The sequence below is a fragment of the Antedon mediterranea genome, chromosome 3 (assembly GCF_964355755.1).
Source record: "Antedon mediterranea chromosome 3, ecAntMedi1.1, whole genome shotgun sequence".
Taxonomy (NCBI): Eukaryota; Metazoa; Echinodermata; class Crinoidea; order Comatulida; family Antedonidae; genus Antedon; species Antedon mediterranea.
The window spans coordinates 9,916,243-9,935,790 of record NC_092672.1 but is presented as its reverse complement, the minus strand read 5'-3'; the positions used below and the strand labels follow the sequence as shown (position 1 = coordinate 9,935,790).

The 19,548-nt window shown below is 31.4% G+C and overlaps 1 protein-coding gene across 1 annotated transcript in view; it reads right to left on the bottom strand.

The window, feature by feature from the left end:
• Positions 1-11,863, bottom strand: part of LOC140044830 (neuronal acetylcholine receptor subunit alpha-9-like) — a 95,511-nt gene extending 83,648 nt beyond the window's left edge. Inside the window, exon 1 of the mRNA XM_072089507.1 lies at positions 11,229-11,863. Within this exon, the coding sequence (XP_071945608.1) occupies positions 11,229-11,433 (205 nt within the window). The 5' untranslated portion in view covers positions 11,434-11,863. The remainder of the gene's footprint in view (positions 1-11,228) is intronic.
• Positions 11,864-19,548: the final 7,685 nt, after the last annotated feature.

Sequence of the window (19,548 nt, the reverse complement as noted above, 5' to 3'; positions counted from 1 at the left end):
CATTTGTTTTAACAGATTATTTTACAGCATCTCACTAAAGAGGACATAGTAACGAATACTTTTTAGACCGATACTAAACCAAATAACATAATTAAGATGCTGTTTGGCTATAGAGTCGTAATTTCTATTTTTAGTCGCGTGGACGCTTTCTGACCTTATCTTGATATCAGTTTAATCTAGCTAAGTCATTTTTTCACAGTATATTCCTTATGGCCAGGAATCGATGTGGTTATGTTTTCACGGTGCGCAATACAAAATTACGCGGTCTACGCACGATTTAACGAAATCACGTTTGTAATCATATCTTCACAACCATGAATCACAATTAAATAAAATTTGGTACTCACAAATTTCAGGGCATAAATCATCATATGGCAATACAATTACGTGCGTAGCGCATGTAACGCATGTATACGCGCGCTTAAAATTTATTTTCGATGAAATAAGAGTACGTTTCAGGCAATTTTAAGCGTTTACAAAATTGCCATGAGTGCGCAGATTTTTGCGCGCGCACTGCGCGTTAAATGTTGTTTCGCACTCTTTTTGTCCGATTTCTGTTTTCTTGACTTACTTTTCAACTCAAAATTACGTTATACGAGCACGTCAAAAGTGACAGGCTACGCACGTGTAAATTAAAAAAATATAAATGTTTTTAAACATTTCAACATTTTTAAACATGTTCAGTAATTTCGGTCAGTTGGTAGGTCGGTCGGTAAACACTAATGAGCACACGACTGCAGCCATCTATATGGCCTTGTTTTAAATGGATTTAAATTTTATTTAAATATGTGCGGGTTTACTTGCGGAAACAATGCATTACGGTATATATATTCTATTGTAGTAGCAGTTTATATCCATAGACCTACATCTATGTTTATAAAAACAATAGTGGACAGCTGACAGGCAGATAAGTACTCTTTTGAATCGGCACATTCGTCTTAGAACATATAAATAATCTGGTCGATGTTACTAAAATATATATAACCATAACATGCAAAATCTTCTTTTATCAGAAATTTTGTTTTTTTAATCTAAAATATAAATAAAATATGAACAGATCAGGTTTTGAATTCACAGCTATTTGGTTTTTTTTTTTTATTTGTTGGTTAGGATTAATAAGAACAAATCGGGATTGTTCTCTCTGTATTCATTAAATAAACCAAATGCTAGGTACATGCTATTGAATGTATAATTACGTTAAGTAAAACTGTGCAATGAGTATAATTAATAATCGACGTCAAATTTAATCACTTATAAGCGAAGTCAAAACCAAACGACATCCACAAATCTAGGCTAATCTGGACTATATTGTCAATCATTTTAACAACCAAACCAAAACTGACAAATCTGAAAACGTAAAACATAACGGAAATATTCAGACAAGATCTGCTACAATAAATTGTCAAAGCCATCGAGAACAAGTAATTTCAATCGACATAAAGTTGCCAATCTTGCAGATGTAATATACGTATTACAGATTTATTATCAGACGATCTGGGGTTTCGCGGGGTGTGACAACAACCTTCAAATGTGATTTTTTTTTACAGAATTCCTAGTTTTAAAACAGTACAATTGATGTTTATCTATGGGATTTCAGCTTCACTCTAATTTTAACGGACTGTCACAATCAATGTATTAAGTAAAAGAAAGATTAGTACTGCTGATAATGGTAATGCACACCAAGTGATTGTAATGATTAAAAAGACAGAAACACATGCTAACATGTACAAATTGACAAATTCATGCATATGAAAATCACTTATCAGAAATAATGATTTATTGGACGAGGCGAGGCAATACTGTATCACTGTAAATTCAACATCTCATATTATTTCAATAGTAATAGAATCTTCATTATTAATGTTTTACAATATTTTTTTTGAAATCAACATAATTTTATTATAATTTCTTATGATTTGTCTAAAACCTGAACATAGACTCAAAAATATTATTAAAATTATATTAATTAATTGTCAATTATTATATTAATTAATTGTTAATTATTATATCAATTAATTGTAGAATTAAACATAAACAAAAATAATCAATACTGGAAATTAGGCTTATACATTTTTGATAATGGTAAATTATTATGAAAATGGAGAAAAAAAAAGATGAACAAATGATATAAAAACTTACGGTGAATAATAATTTGTGTTTAAACTCATTTATTTATTTCTTTAATTTCGGATAGTAGGCCTACATCAAATAACGAAACATACAAAACAAAGAAAAAATCAACCAGAAAATGAGCAAGAACATCTTCCACATTCACAACCAATAGAATAATTTGCACCAATGCTGTCATCAGGTTAAGATTGTGGAGGAAGACAAAAATGTAACAATTTTAAAGAAATACTCAGAATACACAATACAGAGTAGATAATAATCGTTCACATTTAAGGCATATCGTAATAGAACACGTGACGATATCAAGTTCTGAAATAACTACAATAGCAAATTGACATTTGATTTTAGTAATATTGTTAATAATTAATATTCATATTTTTAGGGATTTAACGTCTTCAGTTTTTAAGTAAAGCACTTTGTGTGTTTATATAAGTACAGTTAACATTAAAATAAAAGTAAATGCTTGTTTTTGGTTTTATGTTTTGTTTAAATCACACTAAAGGTCCGATCATCTTGTGTTCAATATTTCAGTTTAATTTGATGAAAGATAGAAAACAAAAACAGAGCTAATTATTCAAGAGAGTGCAACAACTTTCATGAAAATCATTATGAATGCAAATCCTAGAAATGATCTTTTGGCGTTTTGTGTTTGGTTTGACATAAATTAAGCACAGGTCTTCCTCTGTACTGTATCATTATCCTAAACTAATTATGTTTTGTTTTGTGGGTTTATAAAAAAAATGGTATTGATTAAAGATGCTTTGTCTCCCAAAAAAACATGAAAATGAAGATAAATAAAATACTTCAGACTTTGAATAGGTCATTGTGTAATTTTAATCAAGTTATTCACTTTTGTAGAACAACAAACATAATGCTTTCACTTAAAAACAAACACATATAACTGTTTTAACCAAAAAGCCATTGCCTGATAAAGAATTTGACTATCTTTTGCTTTAGCCTAAATTACATTTTTTCAGGTATAATTTGTTTTGATAAATATCAACAAACAATAAAAATATGGGTTTTTCAGACCTTTAAGGCCAAACCTTCATTTTAGTACAGTTCAATTTGAACATGTAATAATGACACATTTTTAAAACGTTCGGATAGATTTGAGATTTCCAGCTTTTAGAAGTAAATAATGAAATGTTTGATTTAACAATGAATCATGTTAGGAACAGAGAGGAACGAGATGTTTGCAACAAATATGACAGTTAGTCTCACGGGATTATTTCAAACTTGTCAGGTAATTGTATAATAAATTATAACAAGATTGTGAAGTACATGGATTTTAATTAATTTCACGGTAATAGTAGATTTGTTTTTTTACCAAGCTATTTAAGAGATGTTTATAAGTTGAATACTGGACATGTACGGAATTGTCAGTGGTAGAGTTAGCTAGTTTACCCCGCATATCAGCCTTTTTATAGACACCTTTATGTCTCTTCATTATCTTGAATCAAACGGTGATGTTTTTTTGTACAAGTCAATGTACATGGATTGTTATGGCTAAATGTTGTAAAATAAACTTGGTTGTTAAAGAATAACACTATTTCTAAGATCTAGTGTCATTTAATAATAATGTACGTAATCTGCTTATAATTATTTAAAATACCTTGAAATAGTATAAAAAATTACCTTCATTCTAAAAAGTATTACAAGAATAACTTAAATAAATAAAGATATCAAAGTCTTAAAACTACGGAATCAAACTTTAGGACATAGAATGTAGAATATCATATGTAGCAATGCATATAACTAGAAATCTTCTTTAAAAATCAGAATACCATTCTGTGTTGTTTACATTATATGGTTGTGTTCTCCATTTCTGACGTCCTTTCATTTTCTTTAGCTGTGGAAATTCAACTGAACGGACAGAAATCCCTTAATTCAATTGATTAATTAGTGCATTGGTCGCTGGCAATTCTAATCAGTGAAATCCGTTTGTAAATCAATACTGTTTGGATTCAGAGTTGCGTATCTAGAACTCCAAGAAAAGTAGGCCTAATGCTAAAGACAGGACATTATTCTACTACAATTTTAACATTTTTCAATACTTTTAATTTTTTTTTAGTGTAGAACTGCAACAAACAACATGCTTACCCAGCGTGCTAAGAAGTGTGTACATAAATATAGTTACTGCAGTAACTGCAGTAGATTAAAGTTGGCATACTACATACTATTAGTCCAGTCGTTTTAGCCTAAAATGTTGCTAAACTTGGAACTAATTGCAACAGAAATTTTTCGATGCAATGCATTTCTTTGTCCTCAGAAAACTATACTGAAAGTCCCAACAATATAATAATATACTTGCAGGCCTATCTACTCTTTCAGAAAACGCGATTGCTGTGAAACTAATTTGACACGGTAACAACAAACATGAATAATAATACAAAGAATAATGTATCGGTAATAACATTTCTATTTCAACGGAAACTCACAAAATATGCTGCAGCTAGTACAACATAATTATTATAGTAATAAAATATATATGATTTTCTCATTATTATTTATTAAAAGAAAGCCGGCACCGAGTGAATAATATCAATATAGTATAACGTAACAAGTGTTGGCTGGATTGTATATATATCTATCTAACACTGAAAAAAAATAATGATAAAAAATAACGAATTGAACAAAAAAATAATAAATGTAATGATACTGTCAAACAATCGTAAGCTATCAAGTTTCATTAATTTGAAAAGAAATAATTTTGTTTTTGCTGATCGTTAAAATATTCTTGAATTTAAATTGAAAAAAAAATAATATTGCATTCGTTAGAATGCCGATAAATGTTAATCTTTTAATTTACTTTACTTTTGAATTGAAATAATTTGATATATTACATAGGCCTATTGAGACATGAAAACTATACTTTTAAAACTATGAAGTAAAACCATGTAGATAGTGAAAACTGTTTAGTTCAATATTTATTTCCAATTGTGATTCCATTTCAACATTATTATTATTATTATTATTATTATAAAGATATAAAAATTACAATTATATAAATATCGTTAAGAAAAATTTTGGGAAAATTGAAAACTTCCAAAACGTTTTTAACACAAATAGTTATATACTATTTTTGTATTATACGCTGTTATCCTAATTGTTTGGTTGTATACAAGATTTGGATCCAAAAACATCTACTAATAATTATGTCTATTACAACTGGATTAACTTAATTTTATTATTATAGTAAGAATAGCAAAATTACTGCCGCTACAGATAATTACTTTTGAATGACGCTGCAAACGCACGACTAATTTGGAATAAATGAAATTAACTATAAGAATTCCTCGTACTTCAGAAACACTCTATTAAACACTATTAAAACGACTGACAATAAAATAAGACACATAAATCATACATGCTAGAATATGACAATGCAGATAGAAATGACGAACTATGAAGAAGGAAGACAAGTATTCATAAAACAATTAATGCAACACATTTCAAACTAAAACATGTCAAAACTGAAGTTATAATTTATAGCTTTAGCCCAGATTTTAAATGTCGCACATAATCATGGAAATACTGTTATTTTCTATCCAAAAAAGTATTGTAAAAGCATCGGTGCAACGGAATAGGTAGTAAATATAAACAACTGACAGTTCCCGTCCTGTATACGGCCACCATAGCGATTTTTAAATCACTATGGTGGCCGTATTAAAATAATAAACTCTCTGTGATTGTTTAGGCCTATGTTAAAAAAATGTTCGCAAACAATTGCAGTGCTAACATATATAACCGAATGGGGGATTTAAGAGGTGGCCCGTCTCAAACGGTGGAAGTGTTGGTCAAGGGGAGATAGCTAAACACATTTCGGGTAAGTGATATAACACCGATCATAATAAGTGGGGAATCAAGTAGGCCTATTTTGTTTAATTAAATCGTACTCAACGAATCCAATATAAGCAACTAAATATAGTGTTCCAATTAGATAAAAAAATAAATTCAAATAAGTGTAGATTTTGCATAAGCTTATGGGCCTGTTGACGACATGGAGACGGAATACCGCAAGATATTTTTGATAATGATACCTTATGAGGAGTTGTACAATTAGTAGCCAAATAATTGAATACGAAGCTATGGTAACCATAATATACTTCCGTTTAAACACGCAATTGCTTGGGCATGTTTACCGAATCAACCAACAACTATTTTATAAAGAAACGATCGATAAATTATCTCTACAAATCAGGTATTTAATTTGTGGTCATTGATCACTAATTAGTAATAGGACTTACACTCAATGCAATTACCATGACAACAGTTTAGTATAACCAATTAGTTACCATGACAACACGACTAACAGTTTACGACGAGTCCATCATGCCGGATCGTAAGTATCTTTGCAGTGGCTTAACCCAAGTAAAACGAATGACACAATCAGAACACACTATAAATCAATATAAAGTAAATTCAATCAGAATTTTTTTTTTCATATGGCAAATCATTTTATATCTACTGAATGTTTTTTTTTCTATTACTGTAATTTGTATTTGGGTAAAACTAATTAAGGAGAGATGGTACTTTAAAACTTGATGCAACGTAAGGAAGTTGACCAATGGCAAGCGACAGTTCGGATAATTCATCGCTTGTGATTGGTGAAATTACTTGCGTTACGTTCTTTAATGTGGAAACCACGCATAATACTCATATATCGTTATTTTAATTGATTGAGATGAAATATAGGTCTAATCAATTTCATAGCTATTGTAATACCAGGGAATATTCCATGATGACACTATACATACATACATCTTAAAAATCGTATAAAAAATGTGTAGGCCACCGAGGAAAGCTACCCACATTGCATTTTGAATAATAGGTGAGAAGCATCTCTACATACATAGGCCTATACAGTATATCTACATTTAGGTTAACCAACAAAGAAAACTATTATCAGTTACGGTATGTCCAGGGCGTATCAGATACTGATGCCGTCCTGGATAAGTCGTGAAAGTCTAGTTGAACAGATTTAATTGAATAGCTTAAACATATATCCATTTCTTATGTTATTATAATATTTATTGGGGATAAGATGCACTTTTAACTAAATGCAATGCAATTATGAGCAAATCACATGGATTTTTTGGGTTACAATAGAAACGTCATAATGGTGCATAATGCCACACCTTCATAAATAGCTTGCTAACAGAAACGTAACAGGTCAATACTGCAGGAATTAAATTGGATAATAAAAACACCTCTTCTTCCCATTTGATTAGTTTCGTTCTATTTAATGGGCAAGTGATATCCAATGATTTTGAACATTTGAGAATGCAGCGACTGGACATCCATGACTTGTTCTACTGTACCAGCTACTAAACTCGAAGCCGGTGAGAATTATTGTATACGACGGAGGTTGTATTCCTGGTACAGTAAAACGGTTTAACCATGCGTTGTCAACATGACAGGCGAGTTACTTGGTAAACATACGCTGCATGAGTACAAGTAGGTGGTCCATAATGTTATGGTTTGTTCGCCTACGATACTACAGTGGGGTTGATATGATTTTGATCAGCACCTAGGCCTAGAATATTACATCTAGTTGACTTGTGTTATATATAATAATTGAACATAAATTGGATGTCAGAGTATGCCTCTGACAATCTGATTTACAGTTAAAATAAAATGTCTACAATATCCATGGTGAGATCGATCGAATCGATCATTCATTCATTTGAAAATTCGCTTACATAAAAATCATATACCATGTAGTACGGTATGCGATTAATATAATATGGCGCCTATTTTAAGATGAATACAAACATTCCACCAGTTCAAATGCAGGCCATATGGGTGTCATCAGTGTACTCGTCCACAACATTTTATTTAAAAAAAATTAAATTACTATCAATGTCATAATGCACATGATCAAGTCATGCGCATTTAAACTTTGTATTTATTCAGTATTTTATTTTTAAAATCACTGTAAATACACGTCATGACGGTTACAATTATAATACCAATACCAAAAATGTACGATTGATTGAATAAAGTTCACATATACAGAAGTCATCGTCGCTTTGCGCAAACGAGAAACTAAAAGACATATTTTAAGTTGTAGAGCCATATTGAATAAGATAATTATGCTGTATGTCCACGACTGTGCTATCGAACGTCTAGATTAAAAACTAGTTATTATAAAGTGTAATCGATAATTATATATGTTTTATCAACTCGTGTGCTCTTAATTATTTATAATGTAGCTGCAAGGTAGATTTGAATTCAAAATCATGACCATTGAATACGAGTTGTGTAATAGGATTGTATTGTACTCGTGGGATTTCATCACTACGTTATGACATTCAGATATTAATCAATAATATACAAATGCGTATTGATGGCAATTAGTATAAGTCAGCTATTAAGACATTAAGAAAGTAACAATGTTATCGTATATCGGGAAATACACTGAAACTGGGTGAGTCTGCGTGACCACACCCTTTCCGTTACGTCAATACTTTATTTACTAAAACCAATTCTAATAGATCATAGGTTTTAATTTTAGAATGATATTTTCAATCAATTTTTTTTATAAATTCGATTTTTACACACTCCAACATGTATTCTAATCTTCTTTTTTTAAATTTATTTTTATCTAGACCTACATACGGTAAAAGTAAGTTATATTTTAATAATGATTGTTAGGGCCTGTCCTATAACTAACGATTTATTTCACATTTCTCTGTTGCTGGTCTTTTAGGATAGGACTAGGATACGTACAAAATCATTTAAACTGTGCCTTGCTATTTCGGATTTAGTCAACATTTAATGTGTTTTAATCCCAGTATTACCCTTATTGAGGGACACGTTCAGTGTCCTCTCAGAATATCTTGTTAACATTATAAATACTCACACAACACCCCACGTCCATTGCACAGCAACATCATCCGTAGTTGGAGTGTCCCGAAGGAGAGGTTTATATTCACAGATTATTCTGTGTCACTCACTGTTCATTTGTATTCTTTCCTTATTTTAAATAAACTGTGAGGGGATCGGTCAACGTCAAGGTCATTTATTGTGTCTACATCCGCGTTTTACTAATTACTATCTTAATATCGTGATAATGTAGGTTTATGCAGGGAGTTGTTACTCCCTGGTTTATGCATCTAAACCTGAAACATTATTACAGACCATCTGACCTCTGACCACTCATGATACGCTATATAGAGATATACAATATGTATAATCGCACGTTCTTCGCTTTACCCGGATTAGTTTGACAATGATGAATGTGAACTAAACGTGGATATATACTTTATCGATGTTGGAAAATACAAGAAAATGAATATTATGCTATGCGTGTCGTATATGAAATACGTGTCTAAAATATCATCATAGACGTTTATAATCAGTGTAAAATGACTTAAATTAAGTCAAAGACCGATAAAATGTGATATTTTAAATCGGTAACGAATGAATAATGGTAAACATTGAGTCAAAAAATGCATTTATAATGTAGGCCTATGGATTTCTAAAGGGACAACTGTATATTTTGACACGTGTGAACACAGATGTAATACAATGCATACTTTACGATATTCTAGCATCGATTTAACGTTAAAATGCATCGAAACTAATAATAACAGTTCTATGCAATATGCAATATCAAGTTGACCTATATATTACATTGTTTTACCAAAGCAGAACAATAGCTCTTTAGTATAGTATAAAACATCAGCGAAGTATCATTAACGTACATGATATAATAATGATAATTTATTTTTAAATATACATACGTTTTACATTTATTTCGGCCTCAGTATGTAAAACAGTGGGGGAAATGACATAAGTATGGGTCAATTAAAAGGCCTCCATGGGGAATAATCCGATTTTGACGAGCGGATAACTATAGGTCTGAACGTGACAAATAAAGAATGGTCAGGTTTATTTAATTAACAATCAGCCCTCATTACAAGTTATTTTACAACACCTTCATTCATACAGTAACAAACGGTACTGTACATCTTCCAAAGATCGATTAAGTTCTTAATTTTTGCAGTTTCGTGTGCAATAAACATTCTAATCTCAATTTGATCTTTTCCTTTGCCATTTCTACGACTTATCCCAAGTATAATTGGACATTTTGTCATGGTTACATCATCAATGCTGATTGTATCTATGTACACAAACCGCCATAAAAAATAGTTATTAATAGCATGTTTCCAATTAATTCTCTGCACACAAAAAATGAACCAATATATGAATATTACTCGTTTGGGCTGAGAATTAAAACACACAAGGATAAACCAAATCTTATATATAATATAACCATACATTAATATATTAAATTCATCAATTGACAAGAACTATTATTTTGAATTACTACATGTATATATTTCATATTAATTTAGATACGTTAAAGCTTCATAACAAAAGACTATTCCAGAACTGTATAATCGTTGATCCGTTTTTTATCTCTGCTAGGAAGCAATATATGTTATACAGGCTGAGCTTATTTGCTTTCGGGGACAATCGTTTACGAACTGATGGCGCCTCATTGCATAATTGCTAACAAAACTTTACCGCCAATGAAAAATACAAACTTAAAAAACATGAACATAATACATGCATAGAAGGAATGTATATGTTTACCGTTAATACTCGAGTCCTATACAGTTAAGATAATATCTTATATGGAAAAAAACAATCGTAAAATGTTCATTACTTTACTATACTAGGCTACTTGGCTTGCACTTAGGTTCGGTATTCAAAATAATCTGATACGTTTACTTACACATTAAACTAAGATATGCTTTGTTCCGTTGATATCCAATAATAAACTACACTTTATTTAAAGCTAATCTTAAAAGAACGCGTGCAATGTGTAAACTTACAGTATGCAAAGTGCGCAAGTTACGTAACGTGGGTATAATGTATTAGGCTAATAAGTGCAGTATGCGCGCGGTTACATAGGTAAGACATAATATAGGCGAGTATTTCAATTTTATTAAAAAGTTGTAACGGTATTTCATTAGGCCCGTACAGGCTTAGTTATTTACGCGGGTAAATTGGTTTCAGCACCACAGCTATCACTAACTTTGGTGACTTAATAACTAAGCCTCAGTTGAGAATGTTCTACTTACCAAAACTATTGCATTTTTCACAGGCAGCTTCATCCGGGTGCTCCACACAGATGTTACAATCAACACAAGCACGAATATTACTATCGTAAACTTCATTATCGCCACATACGTGCTGCTTTTTAGCAGAGTAACCACTAAACAAGCACAGAGTAAGTATAAAAACCACAGCGCACATCCGACGATAGACATACATTTTAAATTCCATGTGCTACTTTAAAAGCGCTAATAATTCCAGGTTCAGGAAAATACTGTCCAAATCCGGCATGTGTACGTAAAGGTAACTAAAACCACAGACACGTCTTGTAATTGTGCTTCATAAAAATACGTTTATTCACGAAATAACTAACTATCCAGTAAACAACGTCAAATGTCAAATAAACCGGCGCTTAAGATTTATCATCGTAAAGAACAAAACCAACTTTGTTTTCGAAAATATACCCAGTCGCTTTTGGTGAATTAACACCTACACTGATAAACTTGTAATTCGGTGCTAAGGATCGACGTCGGAGTGCCCGTTAGGTTGTTATGCAAATGGCAGGTCTTCCAGATCGATCGATTTAAACACACATTTATAAAGAACGCTCTCTCATTCTTATCCATTCTAAGCCCCTCGTAGTGGACTAAGATCGAGTCCTGCTTGTGTTTCACTATCAGCTGTCTCGCAGTTTAAAACAACCTCATTATCTTTTGCCAGTGTCGTCTGCTATGGCAAAACTAACAATAGAGGGCGCTCATTAGTTTGAAAGATAAAATAATTACTTTAATTGCAAATCATGCTTGAAGGCAAACACCCTCTTCAAGGTTTTAATGCCAAATATTGAATACCGTTAGTTGATTTTTTAAGTATATCATTTAATAGGTAATGATTTGACAAGAAGTTTAAAATTAGCATGCGATTTGTGTGGATAATGTTAGGAGTGATTATAGGTTCGTTTGCAAACTTATCAGTAGACACTTAGCTAGTTGTGATATCAAGGGCCGATTTGGCGCAAAATGCCATTAGATGTTGAGCAGGTGAGTGCCGTGACGTATGATGCCAAAACAAATTGCTCTCTTTGCTTTCACTGGATCTAACCTGAGCAATGGGAATGGACATGAATATCAAAACCGAAACAGCTAAAAGTCTACCTACGCATATTATATTATCATGTATGAATGTATAACACGAGAGAGTGTATCGTTTATATCGAAATGAAATACAAAAAAAAACACACATTACATTAATGTTTTTTTTTTCTTCAATTTATACTTCTAATTTAATTGATACAATATGTAATCATAATACACAAAGATAATTTGTTTAATGTATTAATACGATTCGTTTAGGTATAAATTTCAATTCATCATCAAACAAATGCTATCTTAACCTATGCATATTTTAACTTACAGAAGCCCGTAGGCCTGCTTACATAATAGTTTAACAAATTGTAATCTTTGTCATATTATTTTCTTAGAATTACTCGAAACAGATCGCATCGTATGTATTTATATCGTATAAACTTCAATTTATCAAATCATTAAGAGTGTTGCGGCGAAATAAACGGGTCACACGTCGCGCGGGATTTTTGAACGATGATTTTGATAGCCAACGTATATCTTTGTTTTAATTTTTAATTAATTACATTTGCCTTGTACCCTATTTTCTTCTGCTATTTTGTGGTTTTTACATATTTTTATAAACTTGTTTTAACTCCACCACATACAAAAAAAAACATGAGCTCTGCTTTTTAACAATCTATACCCAAATCGACGGTTCACCTTTTCCTTCTATTTAAACTATTGTTAAGCTTTCTTTCAACCAGACTTTTCATTTGTTTATATATCTATTTGTATCGCTTTTTTTTTTCTTTTGAAATTACATTGGTTGAGAGATAGCAGGACACAGATTATCTAGACAATACCGTCGGTGCGTATTCTGAAGTTAATTTATCTTTTCTTCTTATATTGTTGGTACTGAACAGTACGAAAATTCAACAAAGGCGAACAAAAAAATGTACTCGAACCAATGTTGTTGTTGACCCCAAATTGACCCATGTTGTTTATATATAAATACACAATTTCAAAACTTTGCAATCATATCTACCCAATAAAGTTATTTTAAATGTTAAAAACATAAAATTGTCTTACAGTAAAAGCTTGAAAAATAATATAAATGTTAAAAGGTAGGTGATATGCAACCGCGAAACGAAGTCACCCCAACCGGGATTCAAATGCTGGTCATCTAATAACGACATAATGAAATTCATCGTAGAATTATATTCCCTGTTTACCAACAACAACTGTGCAAATGAATATCGTTAACTTCTTGTCACTGATTCTGTTATTTATTATAATTTTTATGTAATCTTTTGTATCCATTTATCTATTTCCTTGAGTGCAGTAAGTCATAGGAATGAAACATTAACGAGAATTACTAAGAGAACAGTTGACATTAAAATGGACTATTTTTTGTACAGCTTGGACAGTTAGTAATAAATGATATTTAGTTTTTATGCGCTGTGTCACTTTATGCTTTAATAGTTTTACTTGAAAATTGGTTGCCTTGGAAATCATGTGATACAATAATATGTAAGGGCTTTTCAAGTTGATGATTTTACCCAGACCCTAATCGACATACATAAAAAAAAAACATTTTTAGTGTGTTAGAAATCCCATAGATCATGAGTAGATCTGGATATGGATTCAAACTATGATCTAGTCGATTGTACTGTCAGATATGTGATCAATGTTGGAGAATTTTTTATTTTAAAATGACTGACAATGCCTATGGGAAAACTAACCGACGCTGACAAAACTATAATTTTTTTTTCTCAAAGAGGTCAACTTTTTCAGTCAGTATTTGTGGGACACACATATTCTATTAAGTTAAACCAATTCAATTCAAAATATATTTAATTCTCAAAACAAAAACAGTGAAATTGTCTTCAATAATAATAACAATTACTAAAATCTTGATTTTTTAATTCGGATTGGCGACGTCGATTAAGGCTCAACGTTTTTAACATGGAAGGAAAATCACAGTATGTCGTATCTTTAAGGAATGTGTACTCTGCAGTCGGAATATTTGAACATTAGTTTAAATTGAATCTAACAGACTTAACCGAATAACGCCGTGATATGTAAGCATCCTAAGTAGTCCTCGTTTAAACTAATCAACAATCAGAGACGCGTACAAAAGCGAAGAAAATAATCAAGTAATGTAAAGTTTCCACATTGTGACGTCAACGACAACACACAAGAGGATTCGGTTAGAGCGCCATTTTAAAGCAATGTCTACACTTCAGTTGGATGGCACTATGGATTGACATTCCAGTTTCTGTTTAGGCCAAAACTAAATAGTATACCTACTTTCTATTGTTAGATATAACAAGATAAAGAAGAGAAAAAGATGAAGAAAAGAACAGGATGAAGAAAAGAACAAGATGAAGAAAAGAACAAGATGAAGAAAAGAACAAGATGAAGAAGAGAACAAGATTAAGAAAAAAAAGTGAAAAAAAATGAGGTACCGAACTACTGAGTTCAATAATAAGGTATAATGGTTCGATGTCACATATTATGTAAATTTAAATTATCGTTCATGTCGATTATCTTTAGTACTGTAGTAGTGTTATTGGTTATTGTTTTTATACAAATGCAAATACTGGGAACTCAATGGTTGTTCTGTAATTCAGGATATTTTTAAAAACGCGTCACTATAGCAGCACTGTTATACGGTATCTAACTATAAAAAGAACTGCGACTTGAGTGACCATCATGATGATATTACTCTGTCCGTTTCAATACACATTCCGGTGATTGTATCGAATCAATAACGACAAGAGATAACATATTTTAGAGCGACAACCACCAGTATAAATACATAGACATAAGCATCCCATGGGTCACTCTAAACAACATGTATCCTCCTGTAGATAGAATGATACGCGGTGACGTCAGACGCGTGTCGAGTTTTATAGGAATTATTTGATATTTCTTCAGCAATAAACACAAACTTGTCGATTTTTCATGGATAAAGTAATAAAAACAGGCAGTATTCATGTATAAACATATTATTTTGAAAAATAAAAATGATAATTGTACTCACAGACGTAAACAAATGTTTCTGAATGCTGTAAAAACATCGATACATCCTCGTTGCATGCTTCTACTTTTGCAATGTTAGTGAAAACACTGGGACTTCCATGTCAGTATTATTTTACAAGTTTAAGATTAATTTAAACAGAAAGAAAGCAAAATACATGTATCTTCATATTTGTATTGTTTATCTCATAGCCGTTAATGTTTGTTTCTTTCTATTCATTAAAAACAATTACCAATTTGGTAATTGTTACAAACAATTACCAATTGTTTTTAATGAATAGTTATTTATTTATGAGTTTGTAATGTACATTATTTTGTATACCGTATGTTTTTACGTATGTTTGTTTGTTTTTTATCTTTATACTGGGTGACCTCTTCAGTCAAAGACTGATCTCCCAGAGGGCCCAGTTGGTGATCAGTGGCAGTGATGTACTAATACACCGGGGTAATAACCCCCTACTCGTCTCGAAAGATGTACTAGGTTCTTTAAAGTGCACACGAGCAAGTTGTGTACACTGGACCTACGGTTTATAGTCCTTATCCGAGAAGACTCGTTCTACCACCAGAACCATGGAGTGAGTGAGCCTCGAACCCCTGCCGATGTTATGGCTACGTGATTACGGTTCCACTGTCTTAACCGCTCGGCCACTCACTCACATGTGAAAATTGTTTGTATTTTTATGTATTAATTATATTTTGTTCTGTTTACATTACTTAAATAAATACATTCTAACTCAATTTGTTATATAAATCCTATAACGAGAGAAATGTCAGTGAACTGAAATATAGTTAATATTATTTTACTTTTCTACTACAGAGAATATTATTTTTATCTCGATCGTTAAATAATAATAAAATAAGTAGGTCTATATAAAATAAAAACATATTTGGAAAATATTGCATGAAAGAATTACTTTACTTAACTTGCAATGTTATTACTTGGATTGGCATCATGTATGGAGTAAAACACGTTTATTGTGAACTGGTTAAGAAAAAGTGGTGTTATTTCATGATCGCGTGTATTAGGATATCGTAGAAGATGAATAAATAAAATATCAACTAGCAAAGAGTGAATAAAGAAGATTGCAAGATTCACATGATCAATTTAAAGACTCAATCCTCGTTCATTTTGCTGTTATGTCCATTCTAATAAATTACTCTCGCGTTTGATCATCGGCGGAGTTAATATTAGAAATCATAAATAAATCATCACCTTCGACTATATTTGCTAACGCTTTAAGAGTATCTCTAATACATGCAATGCCTTTGATTAGAAAAAAAATGCTGGCATTTTTAAATGTCGCTGGTTTAATAAGACGTGGAAAACTAATATAATATATGTTTATAAAGTATCACAATGCTTTGCAATTTATTAATCAAAGTCTAAAGTAGCTTTTAAAGGCTCCAAGTACGTCAACATCTATATAAACTATTGATTTTTCACATAAATTAGATAATTATGTTGTATCGGCGGAAACTTGGAGTGTATCAAAATAATTAATATATTATAATTATTAATTGTGTGTTTTAAAAGTGGATTTTGGTACAAATTAAATGTATCTCTTTTTTTTAATCAGAATTTGACCGAAATATCAATTTTTTATTTTTTTATTTTTTTTTTTTTCCTGGTAGCGCAAAATTTGATCCGGTTTCCGTCAGAGTGGGTCATGTATAACATAATTATTGCATTGTTCTACTTTGTAAACACCGATTTTAAACAAAGTCACTTGACAGCAACAATTTTGTGATTTCAATTATCTGCATACGGTCGGTGATGGAGTGCTTTTTGACTTTAACACATTATATGCCTCTAGGACTTCCTTGGTATGTAGGCCTAGGCTTATAACTTTTTTTTACAATTATGACCAACGTATATCCATCCATCTTCTGAAACTAATTGTAGGCCTAACTCTGATGCTGATATATGTTCAGCAACTCCTAATTATACAATAGAAAAACAAAAAGGCCGTTACCAGTATAATTATTTTAGTGTCTACTCATGTTGATGGTGATAAAATCCAGGGAAAAACAGAATGAAAACAGGAGAACTGCATTACGTGAATAACATATAATTATCACAAAAACGAAGTCACCTTGCTATCGATAATAACTAATGGTAATGTAATAAGAAAATGACTATTAATTTCAAATGCTTTCCACTTAATTTGTAATACTTACCTAGGTTTTAGATATTAAAGAATGTCGGGACACTGCTCAAATAACAACTACATCATTTACTCTCAACTCACGTGTTAAATTGATTTTCATTTTATATTTATGGCGGTAATATCTATGTACGATGTTCAAAATACCATTAATATTGAGTCTGCTGAAACTTCTAATCGAAGTAACATGATAACATATTGATTTTGTCACATCTCAAGAATTTTTCGACAAGGTGTTTTTTAAATATCATATAACGTAAAAAAGACATCATTTCACATGTGAAAAAAAATGACTATCAGACAGGCCTAACGTGTATTGAGTGACCGTCCTAAATGTTTCCTATATTTATACAAGTTTGTGTCTATAACATTAATAAATATATGAATATGTACAGAAAATGTTTCCTGTTAAGACTGTCTTATTGATAGAAGAAGATGTATTAGTTATTTTGAGGACGGTGTCGGTCAGAAGTAAAAACCATGACTTTAGACGTCTGCAGGAAGTGGTAAAAGGAGACATAAATGACCTTTACAGATGTCAATAAATGGAAGACTATTCGTATAATCAATCGATCTGGAGGGTGACTCTGACATAACGCTTTGGACAGATAGTCATACACAGTTGGTTGTCTCGGAATTTGAAGAAAAGAGTCACAGAAAAGACTGCCAAGTTTACAATAGCCTCATCCGTTTACAGACAACATTACAACATTTGCCCCATAATCACAGATCGACGAATATAATTCTTCCGTTTCTTTCAAGGCATTGTTGATTGACAAACGACGGATTATAGAAGAAATGGAAATAACTAAAAAAAATGTTAATTTTGATTTGGAAAATATTTTTTAATTTCCTCTTTACATTGCATTTATTTGTTATTTACCTTTTTTAATGTTAATTGTACCATAGAATTTAATATATAGAAGCTATATAAAATCCTAAAAAAAACAACTAATTAATATAGTTGTGAAAAAGTATAATTTGTATGTATCTTATTATAATAGTAACTCTGCAGGTCATAATGCATCTAAACTTAATTTGAATTTTTATTAGTTTAGTAGAAACAGAAATAAAGAGTAAAGTCGTACAACTCCACCGTAGCTGACGTGGAGACTGTTTGAACGTCAATTCCTCATGAGCTTGTCAGCGGAAAGCGTACCTCGGGCAAACGTGGACCTATAGCTACTGGAATAATGTTCAAATCCAACGTATTAACGAGCATTCTGTGGGTAATCACACGACTTGCCCGTTCAAGGTTACTTTGATGATATCTGTAGATAAACACAACGTTAGCTATAATTTACTCTTGTTTGAAATGATAAATCTACCGTTAAATGCCAAAAGCTAAGTTTCAGCAGCGATTTAAAAGAACCGCCTTTCGTATATGACTTTACTGCGCTTCTAAATAATACATAACATTTACAATTGGTATCGAAATTGCCTCAAAGCACAAACATAAATGACTCAATGACAACCGTTACCTTAAATCATTTGCTGATTCTTAAATCATTCATTCAACAGTAAAGAAGGAATCTATATTTGATTTTTCTACTTCGCTCAATGATTAAAACTGCTTGATTTTTGATGTTCAGATAAAATGATGGTGTAAAAAAGAAGGCCTAGTATTATGCCTAATGTTATCAACATTATGCAAAATATCATAATTTAAACAAATTTTTAGCTGTAGCGTAGTACAAAATATGATGATTGCATTTTTTCTAACCTATATGTAAGATATGCTTATTTAGGCCTTTGCTATATATACAGTGTGGAGTTGTGGCTTGGTGGTTATGATGCTTGGCTACCAATACAGGGTTCCTGGAGACACTAAGTCCTATCATGTCAGGATTTGACAAATTACAATTTCACTCCTTGTAATAAGACTTTGTTTATGTAGAGCGAGATCTTGTGAACAGGATTTCCTATTTTTTTTAGCAAGGATAGTGAATGAATTTGCTTATGGAAAATTTCCTAAATATATAAATTAAGGGACATGGTGAATCTAAAATCGAGTTGGTTATTAAATCATAATAAACCGTTAGGGGGCGCTAATTTTCATATGCTTCTTAAACCGT